The following is a 26558-nucleotide window of genomic DNA, read 5'->3' on the forward strand; positions in this document are numbered from 1 at the left end:
GCTTCCAACATCTGGGGGTTGCATTTGTGGGGTTTTACGCCGATGTGGTTTGCGTTCGTGGGGCTGTGCATTTATGGGGATTGCATTTTCGGGTTTTTGCACTTACAGGGGTCGCGTTTGCGGACCTGTGCCTTTCTTGGGGTTGCAGTTTTAGAGCTGTGCCTTTTTTTTTTTTTTTTTTTTTTTTTTTTGGAGGTCCCAGCAGCGCTGCTTACCCCGATCCTCCGCGCCGCCGCCGGACGCCAACCACATAAATAAACCCCCGAACGCGCCCGCCCGCCCCGCTCTCAGTCCGCCGGCGGCGCGGCAACCGCGAGCCAGCGGGCGCGCAGGCGCAGTGGCGGCGGCGCTCGGCCGTGGCGGCGGGGGGGGTGTGGGGGGTGTGTTCCCCGGATGTCGCGCATGCGCGGTGGCGGCTGGACGTGTCGGCGGCGGCCGCGGAGCGCGAGCGGCCGGAGCCGCGGCAACAACAACAACAACAACAACAACAAAACAACAACAAGGCGACGGCGACCGGGGTGGCCGTCCCAGGGCGGCCGGGTCCTCCCTTCCCCCGCGCCGCGGGCCTGTGAGCACCGCCCCGCCGGCCCGGCCGCAGCCCGGGGAGGGGAGGGCGGGGGGGCGGAGGCCTGGCCCGCTCCGTCGCACCGGGGCCGGCTGAGGCTGAGGGAAGGCTCCCCCCCCCCCTCCCCTTCCCCCAGCTCCCGCCACTGCCGCCGCCGCCCCTCACCACAGCCGCAGGCCGCGCCCGGAGAGCGGCCGCTCCGCCGCCGCCCGCGGCCCAGGTAACATCCGCTCTCGGCTCCCGCCCGCCCGCCGAGGCCGCCCGCAGCGCGCCCCCTCCTCCCGCCCGCTTCCCCCCCCCTCTCCCGCCTCGGCTGCCGCTCCGGGGAGCCGGGGCAGCTCCCCCCCTCCCCGCCTCACCCGCTGCCCGGGGGCTTCTCCTCGGCCTCGCTGCGCTGGGTTCCCCTCCCCGGCTCCTTCCCCACCTCCCCCGCTTGCCCTCAGCGAGAAAAAAATACGATCCTCCCTCTCACCCCCGCCAAACTTTTAGTATTATTTTTTAAAAATCTCGGTGCCTTCTCCTAAAGGCTCTCCAGCCGGCCTGTCCCCAGTTAAACTTTCCTCCGGTGCTTCTTCGCTCTCTTCGGGGCTCTATTCCCGCACGCTGAAAAATGCCCGGGGATGGTTTTGTGTGAGCCGCTTCGCGTTTAGTTCTTCCAAATCTGCCATCTTCTTTGTCAAATAACAGAGAACGGTGCTTTTAGCCGAGGTTCAGACAGCGCGGGGCCGCTCAGCACAAGGGGTGTTAATTAAAGATTAGTCCTTCTTTAGTGTTTTTCCTTCCCATCCCCCTTTTTGGGGGTGTGGGGGGGGGGGGTTTGGGGGAGGTTTGTGATGTGCTGCGTAGTTCGGTCTCGTAGGTTTTACCACGGAAGGCTGGTTAATTTATGGGGTAATCTAGTTGTGGGTTAGGTGTGTCATTACTTAGAGCCTAAATTGTACGACTGCAAACCAATTGTTGTCAAATACATACGGTCGGAGTAGGATCGTGGTGTCTTTTACCACCACTTCTCCAAGGATCTTGGTTAAGAATGGTGTTGCCACTGTCAACAGGCGAGAGCGATTTCAGGCTCGGTGATAGCTGTCATCTTTTAAATTGTGAGACTCTTGGACTGTTGGTACTTCGTTCAGTAATGGAGGTAATTCCACGCGAGGCTGCTGAAATAGCTGTACTGCCCTATAAAACTAAACCTGTTTTTGTACTCCAGCGTCATGATAAGTAGGCAACTTGTCCTTCTGGCCCTCCTCTTATCTTGGCCGGATTGTTACTGGAAGGAGTTTCTTCTCACTTTGCATTCATGAACCTCTTTTGATTTGCTTGTTGCATAAGCATGCGTGTTTAATATTGATATAGAAACTTTATTTCAAAGAGCTGAAGCCTAAAGAGAAGCAGTAAGTGTCTCAAACTGATTAGAATTCCTTTTTTAAGTAGATGGCTCTTTACATAATGCGTGCAGGCGCAGCTAACACAATAGGGATGTGAGTTTTGAGAGGTATCAACAGATTTAGTGGAGAACAAAGGTGCTGAGAGCAGATCGGTCGCCGTGCTGTTGTTAAGGTCCTGCTGGAATTTTAGGACTCTGTTTTCCTACGTTGTTAACCTTGTGAAAAACTCGGCTTTTGGTTGGGACTGGAATTTTCCATGCTCGCTTTGCCCAGAGGTGATTTTTTTTTTTTTTTTTTTTATTTTGTAAGCTCGAACAAATGCAGAGAACATTATCCCTGTGCAGATTACAATAAAGAACAGATGTTATCTAATACACCTATTGCTAGGGTATCGAAACATTACGTACAAGTGAAAAATCACACCGCTTCTGCCTGAGCAAGGTTTGGCTCTTCCTTTTATTGCTTGGCATAGCCACAATTGTTTCTTCTGTTTGTGAGGTTTTGACAAATTACTATTTGTCCTTGTTGAAGGAAGCCTTCTGCAAGAAGATGGGTCTTGCAGGATAACTCTGAAGGAAGAGTTCAGGTTTGCTCTGTCGTTCTGTGGCGAGGACTCCACCACCTTCTGCTTTCTGAACGGGGTCACTCCTGCCCATTGCCAGGTTTTCATCCCCTCCTTACCCCCGGGTGCTGGGATGAGGAGGAGATGACCTCTTGCTTGGTTGGACACCCAAGGGTGCCTTCTTGGAGGTGAGGTAGCTTGGGGGGACCCAGATCTGTGTTGTGGAAACAGATCCAGGTGTAGAGTTTGCTGCCCTCGCCACTCCTGTGGTGTAACGTGCGTTAGTCTTCCTTCTCTGACCATACAGAAGCCTGTATTGAAAAGAGGAGGGTTTTTTTCAGCTGTATGCTTTCTCAAAAAGAAAAAGTAGAGGGAAAGGGGAACTAAAATGAAAAATACAACTTTCTAGGAGATTTAAATCTAGTGCTTAAGTAGTCACATCAGCATAGTAGCGCTACCTTTCTCATCGTGTCCTGCCCCCCCTCCCCACGCATTCCCAGACAAGATAAGGATTTAGATGTGTTTTTTACTGAACGAGATTAAAAAAAAAAAAAAAACCTGGAACCTTGTGCAGCAGAAATGTTTGCTCTCTTTACAGGATCAGTCTGTTGCATTTGTAAAGAGCTCTTGAAAGCAGCTGAAGTGCACAGGTGGAAGCTGAGAGGAGTAAAGATGCTGAGAGCTGCAGTTGGGCAGCTACATCACATCAGTTTCTTCCACAAAGAAATGGCTGCTCGTGCTTTTTAACTGCGGATTTATGTTAAGATGAAAGAGTTGCCACTCAGAGTTGTCTTAAAAACTCTTCTCCAGTTCCTTTTATGCTGTCATGTGTCTTAAATTTTTTGTAGCTACTGACAGTGAGATGAGCAGAATTGATACTGATGATTCAGATGCACGCACAAAAATAGTATTCTGGGGAATGTTAGCTCTTACTGTACAGGGAACAGTGCGAGTGTAGTATCTTCTTAGTCCTCTTTCTCTTGCTCTTTAATGCTAATTGTTCTTATGTCTACAAACATTTTGTTCCTGTTCACCCTTTGGGCAAGTAGATAATAGTCTAATGTGCTGGAAAGTATCTGCAGTTTAATCACTTATTCATATCTTCATCAAATCACGAGCTGCCTTTTGTTTTATTGGTTTATGGATTTTTCTTTATCATGTTTATCATAAAACTGCTACCACTGCATTATTAAACAGCAAAACTCTGTAGTAATGTTTTGGTGGTTAAAAGCTATCAAATGTATGTGCTGCTTTTCTGACATCTTTGTGGTTGTCTAATTTTGGAGGCAACAGCTTATGCAAGAGCCTTTCTTGTCCTTTATTCGTGTGAAATGTTCTAGCAAGATGTCAATTTGTACGCTATTCTAATTAGCCAGTTCGTTAGCATTACATTACTGCCTGGTATCAAAATGCTGGAAATCTGTGACTGGGATGGCTGTTACTGGTAAATCATGCTCCCGGAGCACCGGTGGCAGCTTCAAGCAAAGAATTCGTCTTTTTTCTTAGATATATTTTTCCCAAAATTACCTTTGTATTTGCAACTTGGAAATAGGCTTTTGGTCATTAAGATATTTTTTACATTAATTCATTTCCCTCCTCGCCCCAGTATATGAATTGCAGGCAGTGCATCTTTCCCTTCGACATCATACGGGCACCACAGGCCTTGATCTGGCTGTGGTTTTTCTTTGTTACTGCAATATACATGTTTTAATTTCTTTTTTACTTGGAAGCTCAGACCTTAGGAGCTTTTTTTTTTTTTTTTTCTTTTTGAAGACTGTAGTGGTAATACTTGAGTCGTGGCTCATCACAAAGGATATTCTGCCTGCAAATTTGCTGACTTGCTTAGACCCTTCTACAGTATGTTATGATGGATGGTGGCCAAGTTATCTTAAGATTCGTAGCATAGATCAAAATGCTGAGTTGTACCTGGTGAATGCCATTAAACACACTTATTTGCCTTATGTTATTATCTTTAGCATCAACATGGTTGTAACACCAGCCCTTATACTGGTATTAAAAATTCTCAGGCCTGTATATTTACAGGCATCGTAGAGCATTTTTGCGTAACTGCTGCTAAAAATCTGTGTTCGTATTCTTTAGAATAGAATAGTTGGGTTGGAAGGGACCTCCAGCGATCATCTGAAGCGCTCTGAGGTGACACAGGACTGTTACCTGATCAGTTTGTACAAAAAGGTGGCAAATCTGCCTCAGTCTTGCCGTTTAAAGGCTTCCTGAGCCCCAAATGTGTCATCTGATCCTTAGCACATGTAGAATCTTTTTTTTTTTTTTTCTTTGATTTTAACTTTGCAGCCTGGTTGGATTTCCATCACAACTGTTTATTTCAGGCTTCTTGTGCACGCGGTTGCAAACCTAGCTTGCATTCTTCGCTGATCTGGCAGCATGTGCTGCCTCTTCCCCTGCCTCCCCCGTTGGGCATCGCTATCAGCCTTCCTCACCAGCATCTCTGGACCTTCAGCATCGTGGCTTTTCTGAGCTGATCTGCAAGACCGCTTCCCTTTCTCCATCAAAAACTTTTCAAAGGGCCGTTGCTGCCCTGACACCTGCAGGAACTGTTTTTCCAGTTGTGCTAAGGCTGTACTATATTTTTAAACTTTTTTTCTTTAAATACAGCACTTCACTGTATATTTTTCTGTATCTAATTCTTGGCGTCTTAGCATCTTAATTCTTAGCATCTTAGTTTTTAAAACTAAGTGTTACTTGATCACTCCCAATCGTATTACTTCTGTAATTTGTCCTGCAAACAATGAAGTCTCCAAGAGTCTCACGTTGTCTCTGGAAAATACTTAGTTTGCTGTAGAAACGTAACGAATAAAATATATGCTAACAAAGTGACATGGAGGGGGTTTTGGCCTTTTGCCCATATCTTAAAGTAATTATCGAGTGGCATTTGGACTGTCACATTTTTAGACCGAGTTTCTTGGTGAATTTGATCCCTCCGCAGCTGCGATTGGCTTAAACCCTACTGTAAATGAATAGGGTGGCGTATCATATCAGCGTCGAGCCTGGATTAACCATCTTGCCCAAGCTGTTGGATTGCTGATTGCCTGGATCATATTCCCTGACTTCCAGCTCCATCCATAACCGCCTGGTTTGTCTGCGTAAGCGTATTATTTCCTTTTCTTGTTTGGGGTTGATCGTTCTCCCCAAATCACAAAGTGTGGCTTTTGTGGGAGGAGAGGGGGAAGATAAGTGACTTGTGAGTGTAAAAAGTCTTCATTTAAGGCTGTTCTTAATATGTAGAAAGAATGGGAGTTCTTTTTAAGAAATCTGTAACTCCTCGGCAAATTTCAACTGCGTTAGAGTACTGGAAATGGGAATTGTTTGGAGGAAGAAATTGTTCAGATAAGTTTCAAAATTTGATGGGGGTTTAGGTGAAGTCTTCGTATTTTTTTTAGCAGCCCCTACCCTTAGGTCTCAGTTGAACTTCTGTTCGACTGTAAAAGCAGGGAAATCAAGTCTGTGTGTTGTTTTTTTTTTTTTTTTCTAACCGCGAAAAGCAGAAAAACTTTTCTTTTTCTAAACCCCTTGCTCCTTCTTCAGACCGTGCGTGTGTGTCTGTGCGTCTGCGTGCTTTTTAGATGAAGAATTTCAAACTGAAATACACCTCAGCAAGTCTCGGGCCTCGCGTGAGGCCTTCCAAATGATCAGATCTCTTAAATACCTAGTTTGCTGCCTGAAGAGTTGCTGCAAATATTTGGAAGTCATGGCTCATGCTGGTTTTGTTACCCTTGTTTTTTGGCATGTAAAAGCACCGTGCTAGCTTATAATATTCTCTTGCTGGTGCAGCTGAAGAGAGATACTGGCAAACAAGGTGGAGTAGTAATTTTCTGTTCCATAAATGCATTGATTATCCCTCTGGGTGAGATCTCGTTGGCTTTTTGTACTTTGCTCTGTTTTTTCTAGTTGATCAGGAGCACCTTGCTGCCACAAATGGGAAATGCTCTCCTGGAGCTCTGAGGAGGAGAAGATGCTGAACATTAAACCCTGTTTTCTAGTCACGCTAGTAAAATGATCGCTGCTTTGAGAGGGAGAATGTAGCAGTTGATCTGAGAACAGTTTGAGTCAGTACGGTGCTTATTTTTCTTTTCTGCCCATAAGATAAATGTAAGTGCAATCAAAGCACTAGTGTGAGAGCTCAGTAATGTTACTTCCACGTAGATAAGTCAATAATATATTTGATTTTAGTTATATGAGGTAGCATGCTGTTATAGATGCCTGTGTTTTTAGAATCTATTTATATTGTTCAGGTAACCATTTCTGGCAGAATTATCCACAGACGTGAAAATGAGGCATGTGGCACCAGTGTTGCATTTTTAATTTTAGACAGCTGCTTCATGTTTTGAATTTCATTGCACGGGCTAAAAAGATACATCACCCTTCAGCGAGGCAGCCGCGGGGAGGTAGGATGTACGGCAGAATTACGGTTGTTTGCTCAAGTCTGCATCAGTCTTGGAGGAAGAGTTTCAGCTCATGGTCACTTATCAGTTCTCTGAGATAGCGGCGTGTTGGCTACAGATCATCAAAAGTGGTTTTAATTGCCTGGCAATCTTAACTTCTTTTGTCTTTCAGATTTGTCTCCTCTTCAGAGGATCTTATTCTTGTTCCAATATTTCAGACTATGGCAGAACACTAGTTGTTGTTCCCTTGTTTTGTAACGTACCTGTTACTGAAATAAATGACTTTCTATAACGTAGAGGTAACTTCTCGATAACTTTGTAACTTGTTAGCGTTTCACATCATCTTACCCTATTTTTTTTTTATTTCTTCTGTGTTCTGCTCGCATCACACCATAGCAAAAGGGAGAGAAATACCTTTTTGTTCCTTGGGAGGCGAAGCTGAGAGCTCCACTCCAAGCGCTGTCTCCTGCTGCTGCTTTTCTCATGTTCCCTGTCTCTTCTCTCTGCCCCTTTTCCCCCAAAGCACACTCTCACCCATTTCTTTTTCCAGGAAATTCCTGGATAGAGGGAAGTAAAAAGATCTTTGCTCAGTATATTTGGCCCTACCTATTCCACTGTAAATTTAAGCTTGAGCTGTAGTGTGGGATCACCTACTTGAGGGGGGGGGGGTGGACGTGCTAAGGAGCGGTTTTGAAGTTTCATTCTCTCATCAAGTACAAGTTAAATCACACGAGCGTGCTGTTGTTTTGCAGAACATCTAGCTCTCCACGTCTGAGGGCATGCTGGAACCTTATCTTCAAAGGCTATCTTCTAAAAATAAAACTCATTAAGATTGCATTTTGCTTTTATTTGCACACATGAAAGTAATATAGTAAGAAGGTGTTAAGGCACTTCTTGAATGTGTGACTCAGTCAAAGATAGGCTTGTAGAGTTATTTTGTGAGAAACTAAATTTGTGGAACGTAAAAAATTGGCTTCTCTGCACAATATACTGATGCTTCTGGTGCTGCAGGAGAAACAACGTCACAGCGTTTTATCAATACTATCAATCAGATTGATAGCCACTGACCTCGCCCCCTTTTTCTGGGGATCAAAACGACAAGATTAAATAGCAGATTTCTGTAGAAGGAACTTCTACAGGGAGGCTCCTGAATTACCGTGCAATTACGCACCAGCAGTGTGTAACAGGATTCAAAATCCTAAACAAGTGGCCCGGCTTTCAAAAGTGCTGAACAGTCAGAAGCTCCTATTGAGCGCAGTGGCAGCTGAGGGGTGACTCAACATTTCTGAAGATCATTCCACTTAAATAAGGATTTATTTGCTTGATCTTAGTCTTCTGAAAGTCAGCAAGCAAAATTCTCATTCATGGTTTTAGGGGTGTAGAAGATAGAGCTCCATGTCTCATTTTAAGCATCTCTTTATTTAAAGGTCTTTTGGCTAATAGTTTTATCAAGTCACTTATTTATGATTACTTATGCATATCTATCTGGGATGCTGTTTCATATTTAAGAAAAATGATGTTCTATTCTGTTTTATCTGGCAAGCTTTTACGGATTTAATGCGAGTGCGAGTTGCCATGGAGAATGACTGGCAGGTTAAGCTTGACTTTCCAAAGAGGCTTACGGAGTTGAAGCGTAAAAAAAACTAACATTGAGGGAAAAACTTTAATATCTAGGTAAAATTATCGTAGTCAAACTTTGAGGTAATTGTTTTCCTTTGGGAGAAATTAGGTCCAGAAGCATCCTTACAAAAGAAGAAAATGGAGGGGGGGGGGGGGAAGGCTTTGCAATGTGGTTTTTTATTTTCCAAGTATACCAAAGCATGCTGTATTAAAGTTGAAATTGGAGAAAATATTAAATAGGGAAGACTTTGTTTCCTTTTATAGTAGTGCTGGATTTGTGTTACTGTATTCCTTTACAGGAGGGGAAGCCCTGCATTCACACTGTAATTTGTGTGATGCGTTACCTTTGTAAATTAACATCCCACTCTTAATTTTGTGCAACGCATTTGTTTCCAATAAATAGCTGCTGCTACTGTACCTCTGATAACATGGAAAATTCCAGTGCAGTAACAGGTCTTTGACTGGATGTGTTCCTCAGACAATGCGAACAAACTTTTTCCCCTTAACTATTGAACTCAGATATATTTTATTGAAATTGCTGAGAACACGTTAGTTTTGGAAAGGCTTATATTTTAAGCTTACTCAGAAAATGTAAATGTAGTAAAATCACTTACGTATATATGCTGCCAGTGTCTTAAGAAAGTCAGACCCCAGAGTTGGTAGAATGGTGTTCGTGGGTGACTACTTGAAGAACCAAAGCAGCTTTTTGACATTAGACTCCTTTTCTGTGAGTGCACAAAACCTGCTGTCCTATGTTTCTGGATAAAACGTAGTAATTAGCTTGCTCAGAACTGAGAAAATCAGGCCAGCTCTTCTTCTGATTTGTGAATTAAAGGAAACTTCAAAAGGGTGAGGTTTGCTGGCTTTGAGAAGGATGACTTCACGACCAGAAACCGCTGCAGGTTCTTAACAAATGGAGTTTAAAGGCCAAATGTGTTAGGAGGGGCTTACTCCTTATCTTATATTCAGTGTAATTAAGGCAGCTCTGTTTGAGACTATTTGGAAGTGCTTTTTTAGTGACTTCAGTTGCTTCATCTTGATCCAGAAGAAGCTGGATCCAAACAGGGAAAGACAAATGTGCCAGTTGGGGTTTTCAGATACGAAGATACATACGATACTAATTTACATAAATGTGTATTAAGCTAATGGCCAGGTACAATTTGTGCCTTTCTGATCAGCAGAGAGAAATAGAGTTAGTCTGAGGTCAGAACATAGCTGAAACTATTTGAACAGGATTATTACATAAAGATGACAGATGATTCTGGTGTGCATTCATGCTTCTTCACTATTCAAATTTGGTTTAAGTCAATGCCCCTTGATTCCCAGTCAGTATTTTCACTTGGTTTCATCCTACCAGTATAAAACATAGGAAATTATTGTCACTGTTCTCCTTTTCCTCATTCAGAGCCTGTTCATCTAATAATCCCTACCTTTCTATATGTACATACTATGTGTACATGTATATAAACTATAATCTTTATTTAAATATTGTTACTAGGGGAAAAAAAATAATCTTATATCTAAAACTGTGCAAGCAGTGTCTTAAGCATGTTTTAGCTATCATGGGACAAGCAATGCAGTTTTTTCATGTGCTTTTAATATCCTGCACTTAGCTTGAAAATAAAAGAAGCAAAAAGCCACAGACTTCCTTAGAAACATGATCTGCAATTTGTTAAAAACAATTCTAATGTAGATATTTTTTCCTCCTAGGTTTTACCAAGAGACAGTACATCTAACACTTAACTTGGATCATCTCTTGTTCATCAGCTTGAAAATCATAACAGCCCCCAAAACTGACATTTGATCTGAAAGAAAAAGCTGTGACAAATGGACAATATGTCTATTACTAACACGCCAACAAGTAATGATGCTTGTCTGAGCATTGTTCACAGCTTGATGTGCCATCGACAAGGTGGAGAGAGTGAAACTTTTGCAAAACGCGCAATTGAAAGTTTAGTTAAAAAGCTAAAGGAGAAAAAAGATGAATTGGATTCTTTGATTACAGCTATAACCACAAATGGAGCTCATCCTAGCAAGTGTGTTACAATACAGAGAACGCTGGATGGGAGGCTTCAGGTTAGTACAAGTGAAAATCAGATGTTTTCCTCCTAGTGAAGCTGGAGCGAAAGTGAGTGACGCAGGATCCTAGAGTGTTGAGGAAGAGTAGCTCTTCTCTTGCATCCCTCCTCGCCCCCATTTGTAGGCATGTTTTGTGGCTGGAGCTCTGGACTGCTGCAGTAGTTGATTATTTTTTTTCACGAGGAGCAGAAGGCGTTGGATCAGCCGTTCTAAACGAGTGTGTGTGTGGCAGTAAAAAGCAGGGTCACGTAACAAATTCGGCTGTTTATCCTGGTATTTTCACTACAAGCTTCTGTTAGCTCTGTGTTGGTCAGCAGTGTGAAGAAAGACCTGTGATCCCTTGCTAAGGTACTCCAAGGAGTCTGCACTGAGGATTTATGTTAGCCTTACATCGTCAGTACTCAGTACCTGTATAGCTTGGGTTGCGACTTCCTTGTTCCAGGACAGATGTCATGTTTGCTGGCTAGCTTTCTGTCTACCCTAGAAGCATTTATTATTTTTTTTTTTTTTCAGTATAATGGATTGGCATTCTTCTACTTGTAAATTCCTTATAGTGTAGCTTAGTGCCTCGTTCCTCTTCTTCTGGGGCAAAGCTCCTTCATCATCCATGGTGGGGAAGGTGACCATACATACTACATTAAGCACAAATTCTGCTTCTGCCATTTTGTATCCAGTATTTTTTCTTAAGAATCACAGTGTTGACTTAACCGTAGCAAAACCCTAATAGAAGTTTATTTCTGTTGAGTACAGAACTTGGGTAAACTGTACATCACCTTTTTTTTTTCATATTTTGATGATGGAGAGAGGTTGTGTTGTTGTTTGTCCTCTTCCAGCTTTGCTCCTCACTAAGTAAAGTGATATGTCTTGCTACTTTCCCAATCAACTTTTGTGTCTGACTTTTTAGGTGGCTGGTCGCAAGGGATTCCCTCATGTGATTTACGCTCGTCTTTGGAGGTGGCCTGATCTTCATAAAAATGAACTCAAGCATGTTAAATATTGTCAGTATGCTTTTGACTTAAAATGTGACAGTGTCTGTGTAAATCCTTACCATTATGAGCGTGTAGTATCGCCTGGCATCGGTAAGTAGACTCTTGATTTAAAATGGAACAGTGGGAATGGAATGTAAAATGTTTTCCTTTTGAGTGTAGAAAATACAGGCCTAAATTAGAAACATTAACTTTTAATGATCTAATTATAAATTGCTCTCATGTGCTCTTGTCCGTCTTCTTAATGGAATTATTCTTTTACCTTTATTCCAAATTTGAAAGAATAGTTTGTGGCTTCTCTTTAAGCCTTTCTGTTGGCTTTGCACCCCGTTCTTACAGTTGATGTGTGTCCTAGGAATAACTTAACATTGAGACTTGTGTTGTGATGGAGGGGGTATAATATGTAGAGTCTGTAGTACTAATTTGTAAAGGTTTATAAACTTAATGTTCAATATTGTTGAAGATCTCTGTGTATATAATCCTCCACCCCCCCTTTTTTTTTTCTTCTTTTTAAAGATCTCTCAGGACTGACACTACAGAGTTCTGGTGAGTAGTTCTGTTTACTCTTGCATTTCTACGGGCACAAACTGTGTTAAAACTCTTCAGTACGTGCAGAGTTTATTCCTGTGTGTCTCCTTGGGAGGGAGTATAGAGAGCAGATGGAAATGCATTTGTCTCTCTGGTTTCAAAAATCAGCTAAATAACATATGAGAGGCAAGTATTGATAAATTCTTTAAACTGAGGCTTCAGCTCAGCTTGTAGGTGAGTTCTGTTTACATTGTCTGCAACTTTCAAACCCCAACAAACCCCCAAAACCTCGCTGTTGGATGCAGTTAATTGGAAAAGAAACCCCAAAACCCATCAAAAAAACACCCAAGAATGAGTGCATCTGTATGATGTACTAATTAATTGAATCAGGAATAATAGATGCTTCTGATTTAATAAGTAGTTTAACAAGAAAATTACAGAAATTCTGTATTTATTATGCAGTTGAATGAAGCAGTCTAATATTCTTGCTCTCCGTCAAACTTGAGAGAAATTGGACATTAAATGTCCAGTGAACATTATTCAGAAATCTGACATTGTGCAGCTGGTAACTGCTTTATCTCAAAACTCAGGTGTTTTTTGGTTTTCCTTCCAGAAGGAATTCATAGAGAAGGAAATCTGGGTAAATCCAATTTTTTTAGCACATTATTAGAAGAATTCAAGCAAAAATGACTTTAAAAAACCCCCAAACAACCCAACAAACTGTTAACTTCCCAAGCTTTAACTCGTGAGCTCACCTCTGCTAATTTGTATTGTTACTGGTGTCTCCTGAAAAATGATCCTTTTTTACAGACTCAAAGCTTACTCTAAATACATAATAAGTGTTTCCTTGTCGTGCTACTGTTTTTGCAGCAGGAACCAGAAAATTACTGTCAGATTTTAATGTATTTAAGGCTGCTTTAAAAATGAGCATGGGAGCTAATGTAGTGTAAGGGTTTTAACTTGAACATGCTCCGTAGGAGATAGAGAAATAAACTCTTGTGGTGGCGAAGGTAGTAATTTCCTTACGCTCTGTGTGCGATATTCTGAATTAGTGGCTACGTTGTTAAACACAGAGTGGTGTTACGTTGGTTTTGAATGTGAATTTGATGTTTCTAGTCAATTTGGAGTCGTTTAAAATTACCTAAGGGATGCGTGAAGTTCTTTATGTGCTGTGTTCATGAATTACATTTTTCACAGGAGCTTTATGTATGTTTGTATTCATATACTAGAATTGGTTTGTTAGCTGCTGCATTAATAGAGAGTTAGGTGCTTGACAAAAAGCACCTTTTTCCCTTTTATTAACCATGTCCAATCACACGATGAAACCAAAACGCCGTTGGAGTCTACTACTGTTGGACTAAACCCCTTGGTTGATAGCAGTAAGCAAAATAAACAGTTTGCTTTTCCATCCAGTTCTGCTTTAAAATTTCCTGCTGCTGACTCGAAGCGTTTATTTGTAATTTGTGCTTTGGCAATGTTGATATAGGTTAAATCCTCCCCCCAGTAGTTTTCATAGCATCGCTATGGCTTGAAAGTAGCGGTGCAATTTGTAGCTAAACTCAGAAAATAGGCTTGCTTTGCGTGTTTAACCCTTTGCTTCTTCACAGCTCCATCAAGCATGTTGGTGAAAGACGAATACGTTCATGACTACGAGGGGCAGCCGTCGTTGTCTTCTGCCGAAGGCCATTCGGTCCAAACCATCCAGCACCCACCAAGTAACAGGGCATCTACAGAGCCTTATAGCACCCCAGCCATGTTAGCTCCTACTGAGGCTAGCACTACCAGCACCACTAATTTTCCCAACATTCCTGTGGCTTCAACAAGTAAGATCATCGAGATTATATGAAGTACTAAACTAAAAACGTGAAAGCGCAAAGCTGACCACTGGTTTTTTGCCAAAGTAGACCTTGTGTTGGAACTGTGGTGTTACCACGCCACGCAAACACAGGGGGTGGTGATATGATCTAGGCTGTCTCGTAAGCGTTAACGTAAGGTTTTAACTTGGAGCATAATTTGAGTAACTTTTCCTGGTGACTCAGTCTTTTTTCAGTGAGAGTGACGCTACGTGAGTGTCACAAGACTGCTTTGGATATGCCAAAGGTTCAGTGATACGATGTTTAAAATAATTGACCACTGACAAAACATCATGGCTATTGAAATAATTGCTGTAGGAATGGAAGAATTTTATTATTTTATTAAGAGCAGCAAGCAGGACAACAAACAGCTCTACTGTAAGGTGGCAGCATCGAGAGATTTTCAGACAACTCTTTAGTGTTCCACAGCTGACAAAATGAATCTTCCAGTTTTGATTATTTTTATAATGGCCCACCGTACTAGCAGAGTGACAGCCCTAATTAATATTTTCACGAGTCCGTTGGAGTGCTGCGCTGAAGTTTTTCTTTCTTTTCCATCTGTATTTGGTCCAAGTGGAAGAGCGTGGTTGACCCACATCAAACCTCACACTTCACTCCAGCAGGACGGTAAAGCAGTTACGTATGCAGCGTCCTGCAGCCCTAACGTAGGGAAGCCATGAAGTTTGGAGGGGTTTCACATACTCTTCGTCACTTTAACATCAAAGATGTGTGCTTATCATGCATTTCGTGGTATCAAATCTGAATTACGGTGGCGTGGTGTTTTGATAATGTTCTTTAATTCCAGCTCGCGACTTTTTGGCTAAAATTAACGATGGTTTTGCCAAGCTGAGATACAGTGTCTCTATTTGTCTCCAGCAGAGAAAAAAGGGAAGGGCAGTTTAATTGTATTGCCTTTGCACAACAGTTAACAGTCAATAACAACTTCTCCTCGGTGCTGTAATTGTTGGAGCCAAGTGGACAGGGAAAAAAAGCTCATTTTCAGGTCTTAGTTCAAGTTTTCAATGTGTTAAATTCTGCTAGCCACACCAGTTTGAGAGTGCAAGTGTACTTGTGAACCTGCTGATCAGTTTAGTGTTAATGGCTGAGCTGAAGCCTTTTAAAATCAAATTCTGTTAACCTGTTCTGAAATATCTGTAGTTTTCCTTTAAAGCTTAGACAATTCTTGAAATATTTATTTGGGAGAAAAAAACCCCAGCAACTTTCTCAGGAAGGAGTCCAGTGATGTATGCAGCTCTATTCAAGCACTATTTTTAAAAATAAACCACTGTTCAGTACGTTTTGGAGGAACGTAAATTTAAGCCAGTGTCCTCCTTAGGAACAGTAGTTATAACATGCTGAAAATAAGCAATTTATTGGACTTACTGTTGGCCTGTTTGGATTCATACCAAATCTACTCCAGCTCTGTCGTTCAATAAAACCTGTGACATCTCCTCTTCTTTCCTTTCAAACTCCAAAATGAGATGTGAACAAAGCAAAAGATGCGGTTGATAACCAGAGTTCTCTGCATACTTCTACTCCTAAAATATTAAGGGTGTCCGAGTCAAAATTAGCTGCTGCAGAGCATCTTGCTTCACGTTTCCTAAGACGCTCTGGGGGGTGGAAAAAAAATACTGAAACCAAACTTGTAGGAACTGTGTATTGCAGTGCCCTTAGTTGGGTGTATTTTCCTCCCCAGTAGTGCTGAGCTCTTCTTAATTAAAATTTTGGAACGTTCATGAATAGGTAGTGTGTTTTTTTACCAGGTCAACCTACCAGTATATTGACAGGTAGCCATAGTGATGGACTCTTACAGATTGCTTCAGGGCCTCAGCCAGGAACTCAGCAGAATGGGTTTACAGCTCAGCCAGCCACTTACCATCACAGTGAGTATATACATATGTGCACTCTTCTTAGTTTTCTAAAAACCAGTTTCCAAATGTTCAGGAGAAATAGAGGATTAGAAGGGAGATGCGGAAAAACTCCCTTAAAAACCAACCACTCCTTTCTTTTTCTAGATAGTACTACAACTTGGACTGGAAGTCGGACAGCAGCCTACACACCTACCATACCTCACCACCAGAATGGCCATCTTCAGCATCATCCACCTATGCATCCTGGACATTACTGTAAGGAATCACTTTATTTTCAGTTTTCTTGAACGTTGGGTGCTCGTTTGTGGTTATTCTTTACCCCCAAATCCTTTTTTTTTTTTTTTCCTCATTATAGAACTACCGTGTTTAGTATATTCTGACAGTTACATATGAGCTTGAAGGACTTTTCTTCATTAAAGCAGCAGAGATTAGAAATTCTGATAGCTATAGTGATGCCATCTGTATTACAGTTGTCTTACTATACCTAGCAAAACTAGCATCTCCTTTCTAAACCTCTGTTTTTAAAGCTTTGCAATCCTATAGTAAATATTTCCTTTGTGGAAAAGGAAGTTGATTCGGCATGTGTTGTTTGGATATTTTTCTTTCAAAACTTGGAAGTTCCTGGCTGTTTTTATTTTCTAGAAATTTTGAAGACGTCTCTTAATGATGTAACAACCTACATTAAGCTTTGGAAGACGTGTGTCCATGTACACGAACCACTTTATAAGAACTTTGTGAAAGCTCGTGCAGTAATATTGTCAATAAAGTGGTCTTGCCACAGCCTGATTCATGAGTACATTTGACACACAAACTTGAAAATCTTTTAAATCTACAAAATAGGACCACAGCCTCTTTGTTTTAAGGTACAGGAGATGGGAAGGGGGAAAAAAAAGTGATCAAACTTGCAGTGTGTCTAGCACAGCGTATGCATTATAAGAGTATAGTGCAAAAAAGCCCCACCCAAATTAAAGTTTTTTGAAATTTTGTGGCAAAAAGGTAGAACAGTTCTTTATTTTCTGGTACAGTACTTAACCAGAACACCTGTTTCCAGCAGTCATTGTTAGTGGAGAGGAGAATATACTGTGAGTTAATGTTAGAATGACTTTTCAGCTTGTTTCTATCCAGAAAATTGTGGTTTAGATACCACAAGTATCTAAAGTTTCATTATTTTGTTCTGTTAGGTTCCTACTTCATTTCTCATCTTATTTGTCAGAAATATAGGATGTAAAAACTTCAGTGGTGCTGTAGAAACTCTATAAATGTTTCTCAGTGCATGTATCTTTCCATAATTAATATTTGTAACTGGCTGGTGGTACCACACAAAGCTTTTCTTGGCTGCTGCCTTTTCTCACTTCACAAAGTTGCATGTTTTGACACCTACCAACGTTGTGCCTGTTTTGACATCTTGTTGCAAAAGCTGCTGTTACTTATAATACTATGTTTAAGTCTTTCCTTCTTGTTCTCTGCTGCTTCTAAGGGACCTAGTTACTTTATAAAAGTGGAGAGAATAAACTGACCGATACCAAGACCACAGTCAGTATTTTTTTTTCTGTAGGCCCTTTTCTCCAGGGCTTTTTCCATCTTCAGGGACTGTTTCTTGTGGTCAAGTCCACAGCCTGCTGGGCAACTTGTTTTGCGATTGATGAAACTAATGAAGTGTGGTTTCTGACAGATTTATATCACATATATCACATGTCTCTCTACAGTGATTCTCTCCTTGCCCGACTTGAGGGCAGATGTGAAGCCTAAGTCCTATTTTTATTACATTTCCATGCTACATCTGGTTTGTGCTCTCTCCTGGAGCTGGGTCTGGCTTGAGCAGCATGCAGCCTTTCCTCCAGGGATACTAATGGAGCTCTTTGCTCGACTTCTGAATTTTTAGGAAACCTCTAACAGTGTAATTCCTCTGTGGGCATTTTCCTCCCCTATCAGATTTGGCCAATTGATTCAGAAATGACTGGGATTTATAACATCTGGCATCCTCATAAGTCTTTTTTCTTAGGAAAACAAGTTAAGAAAGAAAACTTTATTTTTTCCTTGTGTAAAACAAAATGCATGTTTTCTTTTAAAGGGCCAGTTCACAATGAACTTGCATTCCAGCCTCCTATATCAAATCATCCTGGTGAGTAAAATCTAACATGTAATGCTAAATGTTATGAAAACTTTATGGTTTGAGTCTTTTTTTTTTTTTTTTCCCTGTATCAAGTGCTCTGAAATTTGTGAGACATGTATTCAAAAGTGCAGGAAAGGAGGAGAGGAACCATTTTGTGATAAGTCTTCTTTTTGAGTTCGGACCTCTGTTTTGAAATAGTGGCGTACTCTGTGAATTTAATTTAGCTGCCCAAGTCAAAAATTGCAGTCCTCAAACCCACACTGAGCTGGTTCCTACCCTAGAGGTGTCTGAACTCTGAATGTCCTCCATCCTAAACTTTACAGGGTGCCTGAATTTGTACTTCTTGCCTGCTTAGAAACATCATGGAGCTTAGGTCATGCCAAAGCCCTCTTGGATCCATAATCTATGAGTTCCTCATTGCAGCCAGATACCCTGAAAGATAGGTGTTGCCCTTAGAATTTTGGTGCTGAGGTGCCTTGTTGGACCTCTCCATTCTTTCCAAGAGTCTTCATTAATTGTAGAAGTTTGTGGAACCAAAAAAGTCTTGTCTTGCAGTACAGGCTAGCTCCGTGCAAGGTGATATATTCTCTTTCTAACAACAGCAAAGCTGTTGCCTGCACGGGGGGAGCTGCATAGTTGAAAAACCTAAAAGTTTAACGTGTTTATTCATTGGCCAGTGACTAAATCAGTACCAGAAACAAAACTGTTGATAATTGTTGGGTGAACTTACCTGTAGCTAAATTGTATTACGTATTATTGAGTATGTCTTTTTCACCTTATTGATTCACCCATTGATTTCATCCTATTCAGTCCTCAGGGACACGAGTATTTATTTGAAGGTTTAAAAAGGCATTCAGGCACCTTATTTTACTCTTTTCTAATAAAACCAGAACAGTTTCTTAAGATAAGTAGGCGTGCTGTTGGGTGCTGTGGTTCGTAATGAACAAGTACCGCTTACGGCACTGGGAGAGCTCTTTTTCCTGTTGGCTTTTCCAGCCTGTGTTTAGCTGCTGTCACATTAACTCTTCAGCTTCCCCTATTTTGAGTACCCTGTAGGGCTGATTTTTCTTTTGTCCTCCCCAACAAGCTGCGTGTTAAATGGGACGGTCGGCAAAGAGTCCCCAAAATCCCCAGTGACTTGAGCTTATGGCAACTTTGGGTTTTAATGCATCTGAAGAGGGAAACTCTTAACACTTCAGAGCACACACAGCAAACTGCTGAAAGTTTGATAAGCCAGTTGCTCCCAGGTAGCACGTGAGCAGCTGGTACACACACACAAAATCACTTCGTGTGCTTTGCCAGGTTTACCAGCTTACTTAAGTGTTTGGATTTCAGTAGCATCCTCTTAGGGAGTCAGGGTTTCCCCTTCCTCACATGGTAGCTTCTTCCAAGTACCATCTTCCCTTTGTAGCCAGTTTTTAAAACAATATGAGTTAAAAGGCACCTCTTTGCTGTTAAAACATGCCATTTTGTTCTGCTCCCTTGCTTAATACTTCCTTGTTTTATCCCATGCCTGTCGTTCTTGTGTGCAGACAAGATCACTATGTGATCTTTGATGTTTTTGCCCCGTTGCCCTGCTTTCCCAATCCAGTTTGCTTTGCAGGGAGGATAGAGCAAAGTGGTTTCACCTAGGAGGTAGTTACTCCTATATCTTAAGCCAGACCTGTTTCAGAGTTAGTTTCTCTCAGCCTAGTCATGAACAGGCATATATGTATTAGTTCTTTATGCTGAAGGAGGGCAAAATCAAGCTATAGCCCTAAGGTGCAGGTTTACGGAATCTAACTGAATTAAAAACTGTACAAAGACTTGTAAGATGGTGACTACAAAAGCCCCCCGCATTGATGGGTGCTCAAATAAAAACAACAAGCCCGTGTCCGTTGCAGCAGGCAGTATTTTTCTGTGCTAGCAGACATGCCTTTGTCTATCTGAACTTATGTGATTGTGTGCTCTTACTCTGAATGCCAGATGCAGTTGCAGAAGGGCTTAATTGATTGTCTGGAATGGGTTTATAGGGGGGTTTTTTGTGCCCTTCGGTCAGTTAATTGTATATGTTCTTTAGCTCCAGAATATTGGTGTTCAATCGCATATTTTGAAATGGACGTGCAAGTTGGGGAAACATTTAAAGTCCCTTCGAGCTGTCCAATTGTTACTGTTGATGGATATGTGGATCCTTCTGGAGGAGACCGTTTCTGCCTGGGCCAGCTTTCCAACGTGCATAGAACAGAAGCCATTGAGAGAGCAAGGTATTCTGCAGATCCCAAACACTCCAGCTGTCTGTGGTATTTGATAATATTTTCGTTTTACCTGCAGTGTGTGCCTCCCTTTTAAAATTCCAAGTATGGTGTGGTTTTAACTGCATTAACTCTAGCAGAATATATCTTTCTAGGCCAGTCCTGTAACGCATTCAAAATGTGAACGGGGTGACAAAGACCTTCAGTGCTTTGCCGTAGCGCGTTGCTTTTCATTGCTTTCAAAGGCTGTGCCTTCCAGGATAAAATTAGCAACTCGTGCCATTATGTATGCAAGCTGAATATTGGCTCTCCGCACCACAGAGCGACGTGAGAATAACTGCAATATATAGATTTGTCAAAGGAGTGGAGAAAGGTTGATGGAGAGCTGGTTGGATTTTCATTCATTCTCACCATGCATGTGCTAGGCTTTGATGCGGAAGCACAGAGAACCGAAGCAATCTTGCAGCTTTTTTTTATTTTTTTTTTTATTTCTTTGAAAAGGAATAAAACCGATTCCACGTCTTCAGAAATGTTGCACTGTGACAATCAAAACGCTAGATTGCTGTAACTTGATCCAAATGAACATACAGTTCTGCATTAAAATGTGGCTTTGTGTGTGTACTTGAGTGACTTTCTGTATTAGAATCCTTGTGGGATTTTACACTTCGGAGCAAGAACTGAATGCGTTTGGTATCCCAGCTCTGTATTGTCAGGGAGTGTGTTAGTTGCTATTCAGACATCATTGCTTCTACATTCTGTGTTTGCCATCGATCTTGACGTGCTATTACAGACGTTTTTTTCTTTTGCAGATTTTGTGTTACTACATACTAACTTATACCTCAGATAATAATTACAATTTCAAGTCCTTGTGTGAGCCGAGTGTGAATTAAGGTATCACAGATGACTGAGAGCTGGGAGAATTATTTCTGCCTTACTTAGGTCTGATTTATAGTATGTACACACAGGTGCATTGGAACTGTTTATCTTTTTAAGGTTGCACATAGGTAAAGGGGTGCAGTTGGAGTGCAAAGGCGAAGGAGACGTGTGGGTCAGATGCCTCAGTGACCACGCGGTCTTCGTTCAGAGTTACTACCTGGATAGAGAAGCAGGGCGTGCACCAGGGGATGCTGTGCACAAGATTTACCCAAGTGCATATATAAAGGTGGGTTTGATGTTCCTGGATGAAAACTGGGGGGGAAATAGCATACATTTAGTTCTTGTAAATGTTAGGGAAGCTATGAGACACTGAAATAAATGTAACTTTGCTTTTGATTCTCCTTTAAAAAACCCTAAAACCTGACCAAGTCACTTTAGAGTCATTTAAAAAAATCAACTTAACTGAAAGTATCATCTAGATACTGCAAAAATAACTTTTGATTTCATTGCAAACAATCGATAGCAGCTTTTTGTATTTTTAGCCTTACCGTTTTTTAAATTACCTGCTACTAAAATTTGTAGCATAGCTTATCTCTTTTTTCACTCTCTCTCTCCAAAACAAGAAAAGTTGGGAAAGCGTGTGTAAACACAGAAGTGTAAAGTGTGTGTTAAAGTGTTATGGACATGAAGTGATCCAGAGGTCACTGAAAGTTGCGTGGAAACAAATGATTTTCAGGAGATTCTTACTCGGACGTTCCTCTGCCAGACTTACAACTTTATTTAGGGCACTTGTAAAAAACCATTCTTGAAGGAGAGAGAACCTGCCTGAAGTTTGCAAAGTTTTTTTTTTTTTTTATTTTTAAATCCACAGTTTTGCAGGCAGGTTGTGTAATGAAGGTGAAAGAAACCCCAGCAACCTCAACATACAAGCCTTGTAGCATGAGAACAGAGTTCCTGTGTATATTAGTGCCAAGCCTGATCACAAAGATATAAAATGCCAACAACCTCAAACGTAGCTGCTGAAACTTCAGGCCTATCAATTATTGGTATTTCTTTTAAAGAGACTTAACACATTTCGCTAAAGCAGCAAAGAAGAATAAAACCTGAAAAGTTAAGCAGGACTTGTTGGCTTCCATTTTAATTTATATGCCTATTTTTTGGAAATCCTGGGATTTAACTAAAAAGTTGGGATTTTATCAGCCCTGTAGCATCCTTCAGACTCTGATCCTGCAGTCGATTCTGCACGGGGTGCTGCTTTAGCCTGCTCAGCTCAGCCAGGTTCTGGTATTGCCAGTGGTGGTGACATCATATGAGAAGAGTCTTTAAGAATCAGCTTTAGTGGATTATTTCTGTTAAAAATTAAACTAGTCGGGGAAGATTTGCTTTTACCCAAGTGGATGGTGAGACTGTAGGAGTTGCTTTGGGAGAGCAGAGAGGTCCAGATTATCGGGGGTGGGAGTTGAGGAATTCTTTCCTTCATTGATTTTGGGAAGTCTACACAGTCTGATACTTATTTTTTTTTTCTTTAAAGGTGTTTGATTTACGCCAGTGTCACCGTCAGATGCAACAGCAGGCTGCCACTGCCCAAGCTGCTGCTGCTGCTCAAGCTGCAGCAGTAGCTGGAAACATCCCTGGACCAGGATCAGTAGGTGGAATAGCCCCAGCCATCAGTAAGTAAATTAACTGCTTGCTCTCCTTTTTTTCCTTAACCTGCAAACAAATTCCACAGCTCCGCCTCCTAACAGCACCCCCCCAGCCACCCCCTGCCCCTGCGACAGGGCAGATGAACATGGAATGGAGTAGGAGGATTGGGGGGAGCTGGGGCTGGGCTGGCACCCTGGTAAGTCTGTATTTATTCCCTGAGTACCTGCTCCACACACCAGTTCTCGCTCTGTGCTCTTCAGGGGACGTTGGAAATGCAGTAGAGAAAACATTTATATACAAGGTCAAATAACATAACTCTCTTCCTTTAAACAGAGATACTTCTGGCTGCTTAGACCTGACCTTGAAAAATTATCTTTGAGGTCTGAGCTCAAAAAAATGTTATTCAAAACAATGGGGATTACTGAGCAACAAAGTCCTTGAATAGGTTTAGGAAAACTTGAGATTCTTGAGAAGAGGAAGAAGAGAGTGTGAGGCTCTTTTTTCTCCCTTCCTCTCTCCCCTTCCTCTCTCCCCTTCCTCTCTCCCCTTCCTCTCTCCCCTTCCTCTCTCCCCTTCCTCTCTCCCCTTCCTCTCTCCCCTTCCTCTCTCCCCTTCCTCTCTCCCCTTCCTCTCTCCCCTTCCTCTCTCCCCTTCCTCTCTCCCCTTCCTCTCTCCCCTTCCTCTCTCCCCTTCCTCTCTCCCCTTCCTCTCTCCCCTTCCTCTCTCCCCTTCCTCTCTCCCCTTCCTCTCTCCCCTTCCTCTCTCCCCTTCCTCTCTCCCCTTCCTCTCTCCCCTTCCTCTCTCCCCTTCCTCTCTCCCCTTCCTCTCTCCCCTTCCTCTCTCCCCTTCCTCTCTCCCCTTCCTCTCTCCCCTTCCTCTCTCCCCTTCCTCTCTCCCCTTCCTCTCTCCCCTTCCTCTCTCCCCTTCCTCTCTCCCCTTCCTCTCTCCCCTTCCTCTCTCCCCTTCCTCTCTCCCCTTCCTCTCTCCCCTTCCTCTCTCCCCTTCCTCTCTCCCCTTCCTCTCTCCCCTTCCTCTCTCCCCTTCCTCTCTCCCCTTCCTCTCTCCCCTTCCTCTCTCCCCTTCCTCTCTCCCCTTCCTCTCTCCCCTTCCTCTCTCCCCTTCCTCTCTCCCCTTCCTCTCTCCCCTTCCTCTCTCCCCTTCCTCTCTCCCCTTCCTCTCTCCCCTTCCTCTCTCCCCTTCCTCTCTCCCCTTCCTCTCTCCCCTTGTTATTCTGGGCTAGAGTTTTCTCAGTTACTGAATTCCTTGAGATTGTACCTAAGCACTTTTAAAAGTGTAAGTACTTATGTGTCTTGGGCTGCTTTATGTGCCGTAGTATTTTGTGGATTCCTTGTGTTGCCACGTGGCACTTCCCAGCCATCCTACAAACTGCTGAAGGCATTTTCAGGAATATATTTTACTTCTGTCTTAGCCACACTTGCACTTTGAAGCTTGTCAGCTGTATTCATCTTTTTATTTTATTAGAAGTAAGTAGTGTGATTTGCCATTCCAGCATCCTGCAGGTGGTCGGTCTGAGTTCTTATTTTTTTGAATATTTTGAATTGAATATTTTTTGACTGTATTTCCTAAATAAGGTTTACAGGCGTTGTATCATGTAAGACATTGTTTTGTCACATCTGCTTTATTCTAGGGAGCTTTATTTCAGCACCCTTTCAAGATTGCAGAACGGTGAAAAAAAAATTTAATTGGAGGAAACGCGAAATAATCGTTGTGTTTTATTTGATAGCAGAGATCTAGAAATGTGGGTTGGCCTTGGCTGTGCCGAGAGGGAACTGTACGTGAAGAAAGAGCCAGGCAAAAGAACATGTCTGTGAACACTCACGTGAAACCTCTCCTGTTTAGGTTTGTCAGCTGCTGCCGGAATCGGTGTAGATGACCTTCGCCGCTTATGCATACTCAGGATGAGTTTTGTAAAAGGTTGGGGACCTGATTACCCGAGACAGAGCATCAAAGAGACGCCGTGCTGGATCGAAATTCACTTACACCGTGCCCTCCAGCTTCTAGATGAAGTACTTCATACCATGCCTATTGCAGACCCACAACCTTTAGACTGAGATCCCTCTGCTGCACTGCTGTGGGCCGTTATCTTGTGAGGATGGTGGATTGTAAAATACAATTCTGTTTATAACCTGAAGATATATTTTACTTTTGTTCTGCTTAATCTTCTAAAACCGGGTTTTAAAAATGTGTTTGCCGCCTTGCTCTTAGAAAGAAACTGAACATGCAGAATTTGGATTTTGGTTATTTTCAGAACTTAATTGTCATAATACATGGCTCAGGGCTTAAAGTGAAAGGTAAACGCCTTATAGAGACTTTACAGTATTGGGTTGTTCCCGTTGAAACTTTCCTTCTCTATTCTGGCATCTTGGTGATAAGCCTCACAGGAGCCTTTTGTATGCAGAATATATATTATATATATATTTATATCTGAAAATTCCTTCTAATAGTTATAAACATTTACCTTATAGCAACTTTAAAATTCCAACTGATTTGTGATGTTCTTTTTAGGGAACAATAGTTAACAGACGACTTCCTTTATTTTGTTGACTATCTTGTTATGATTTTTCCAGATTAAAACGTAGAAGCTGCCAAAAAGTGAGGGATGAGACATACGTTGTTGGCATTGATTAAAAATAGCGAGGAAAAGAAATGGGGCTTTTCCCTTCACTAGTTTTTAAAAAAAAGATATCTTAGATTTTTATTTATATAGACACGTGAGTTTTAAAACACTAAAGGAAACGGATACTTTCAGTGCTGGCACTCAATTTAAATATAACAGGAAATACCCAGTCTGCAAAGTTGCCACTGAAATTGCATGATGAGGACGTAATGGCAGGAACATATTTTCATAACTACTACTGACTTTATGATTTTACTCAAGTAAAACTTGGCAGGTATTTTCAAAAGTTGCATGACTCTTTTTACTTGCATATACCATTAAATCCTGTAGAATATGACATCGATATTTAGGATCCAGTTTTTGTATCTGTTCACCATTTCCACTCAGGGCAAGATGGCAAACTTGTTTTTATACCTCTTGGTTCTTTTCAGCCCTATGCCATCAACGACCGTATCAATTGGCAATGACTTTGTATAGAGAATTTATAGTAGAAAAAAATGCAAATGTATTGACTGTATGACAGATACAATATGTATGCTTTCTCTCTAGTTAATAGTATAAATAAAATCATGAAAACCCTGATTATTTTTTTTTTTTTTATAAATTTAGTTTGCTTCTATTCTGTAATTCTGCACCTTGAAACCATTGATCTTGAGTGATGGATTATTTTCCTTTGCAAGACCAGCAGCAGCAGCCAATAGTGGTAGGAATTTTAGTCGGTTTAAACATGCCAGGAAAGCAAGTCCCAATTTTTCTTCCCTTTATTCTTCGGTAAAATGTCCTGAGGATATCTCTTTTTGGCTATTTGATGGGATACGAGGAACAGGAATTCCTCATTTTTCAGCACGTGTGCAGGGAGTTGGAGCTTAGTTAAGTTGGAACCTACAGATTTCTAAGCCTGGTGAAGTCCTTCAAGCGCTGCCAGTTCGTGCTGCGCCGAGCCGACCTGGCAGCGCAGTCGTAGCGGTTAACAGAAGTAGAAGTCTTGGAAAAGCTTATTCTGAAGCTTTTTGCCAAATTTCTTGCATAGTTTCAGCCATCTGCAGAGGGCTACGAGGCACAGCGTTTAGGTGTTGCTTCCCCCGTGCTCTGGGGGAAAGAAGTCAGCAGTTATTGTTTCGCTCTTGGCTGTGGAAGCAGAAAAGACAGGTGATTTGGGGAGCGATGGCCACAAAGGGATGAGTTTTCT

General features: G+C 41.9%; 1 protein-coding gene across 2 annotated transcripts; it reads left to right on the top strand.

Moving 5' to 3' along the window:
* The first annotated feature begins 417 nt into the window (after positions 1 to 417).
* On the top strand, positions 418 to 25951 carry SMAD4 (SMAD family member 4). Of its 2 annotated transcripts, XM_074813780.1 has the most exons (12): positions 418 to 785; positions 10261 to 10626; positions 11534 to 11708; positions 12132 to 12161; positions 13751 to 13966; positions 15760 to 15879; positions 16012 to 16122; positions 17939 to 17989; positions 20040 to 20223; positions 21205 to 21373; positions 22619 to 22757; positions 24592 to 25951. In XM_074813780.1, exons 2-12 carry the CDS (start codon positions 10378 to 10380, stop codon positions 24801 to 24803), a joined length of 1656 nt encoding a protein of 551 aa, XP_074669881.1. In that variant the 5' UTR covers positions 418 to 785; positions 10261 to 10377; the 3' UTR covers positions 24804 to 25951. The 2 variants fall into 2 exon arrangements, with proteins under 2 accessions (XP_074669881.1, XP_074669882.1); XM_074813781.1 differs by lacking the exon at positions 15760 to 15879.
* Positions 25952 to 26558: the final 607 nt, after the last annotated feature.

Source organism: Strix aluco, chromosome Z, assembly GCF_031877795.1.
Source record: "Strix aluco isolate bStrAlu1 chromosome Z, bStrAlu1.hap1, whole genome shotgun sequence".
NCBI classification, from domain to species: Eukaryota; Metazoa; Chordata; class Aves; order Strigiformes; family Strigidae; genus Strix; species Strix aluco.

Excerpts from the sequence above, each read along its gene's own strand:
- SMAD4 (XM_074813780.1), top strand. The coding sequence starts at position 10,378 with ATGGACAATATGTCTATTACTAACACGCCAACAAGTAATGATGCTTGT. Across the intron at positions 11,709-12,131 it reads TGTAGTATCGCCTGGCATCG|ATCTCTCAGGACTGACACTA; the intron begins GTAAGTAGACTC and ends TTCTTTTTAAAG. Across the intron at positions 12,162-13,750 it reads ACTGACACTACAGAGTTCTG|CTCCATCAAGCATGTTGGTG; the intron begins GTGAGTAGTTCT and ends GCTTCTTCACAG.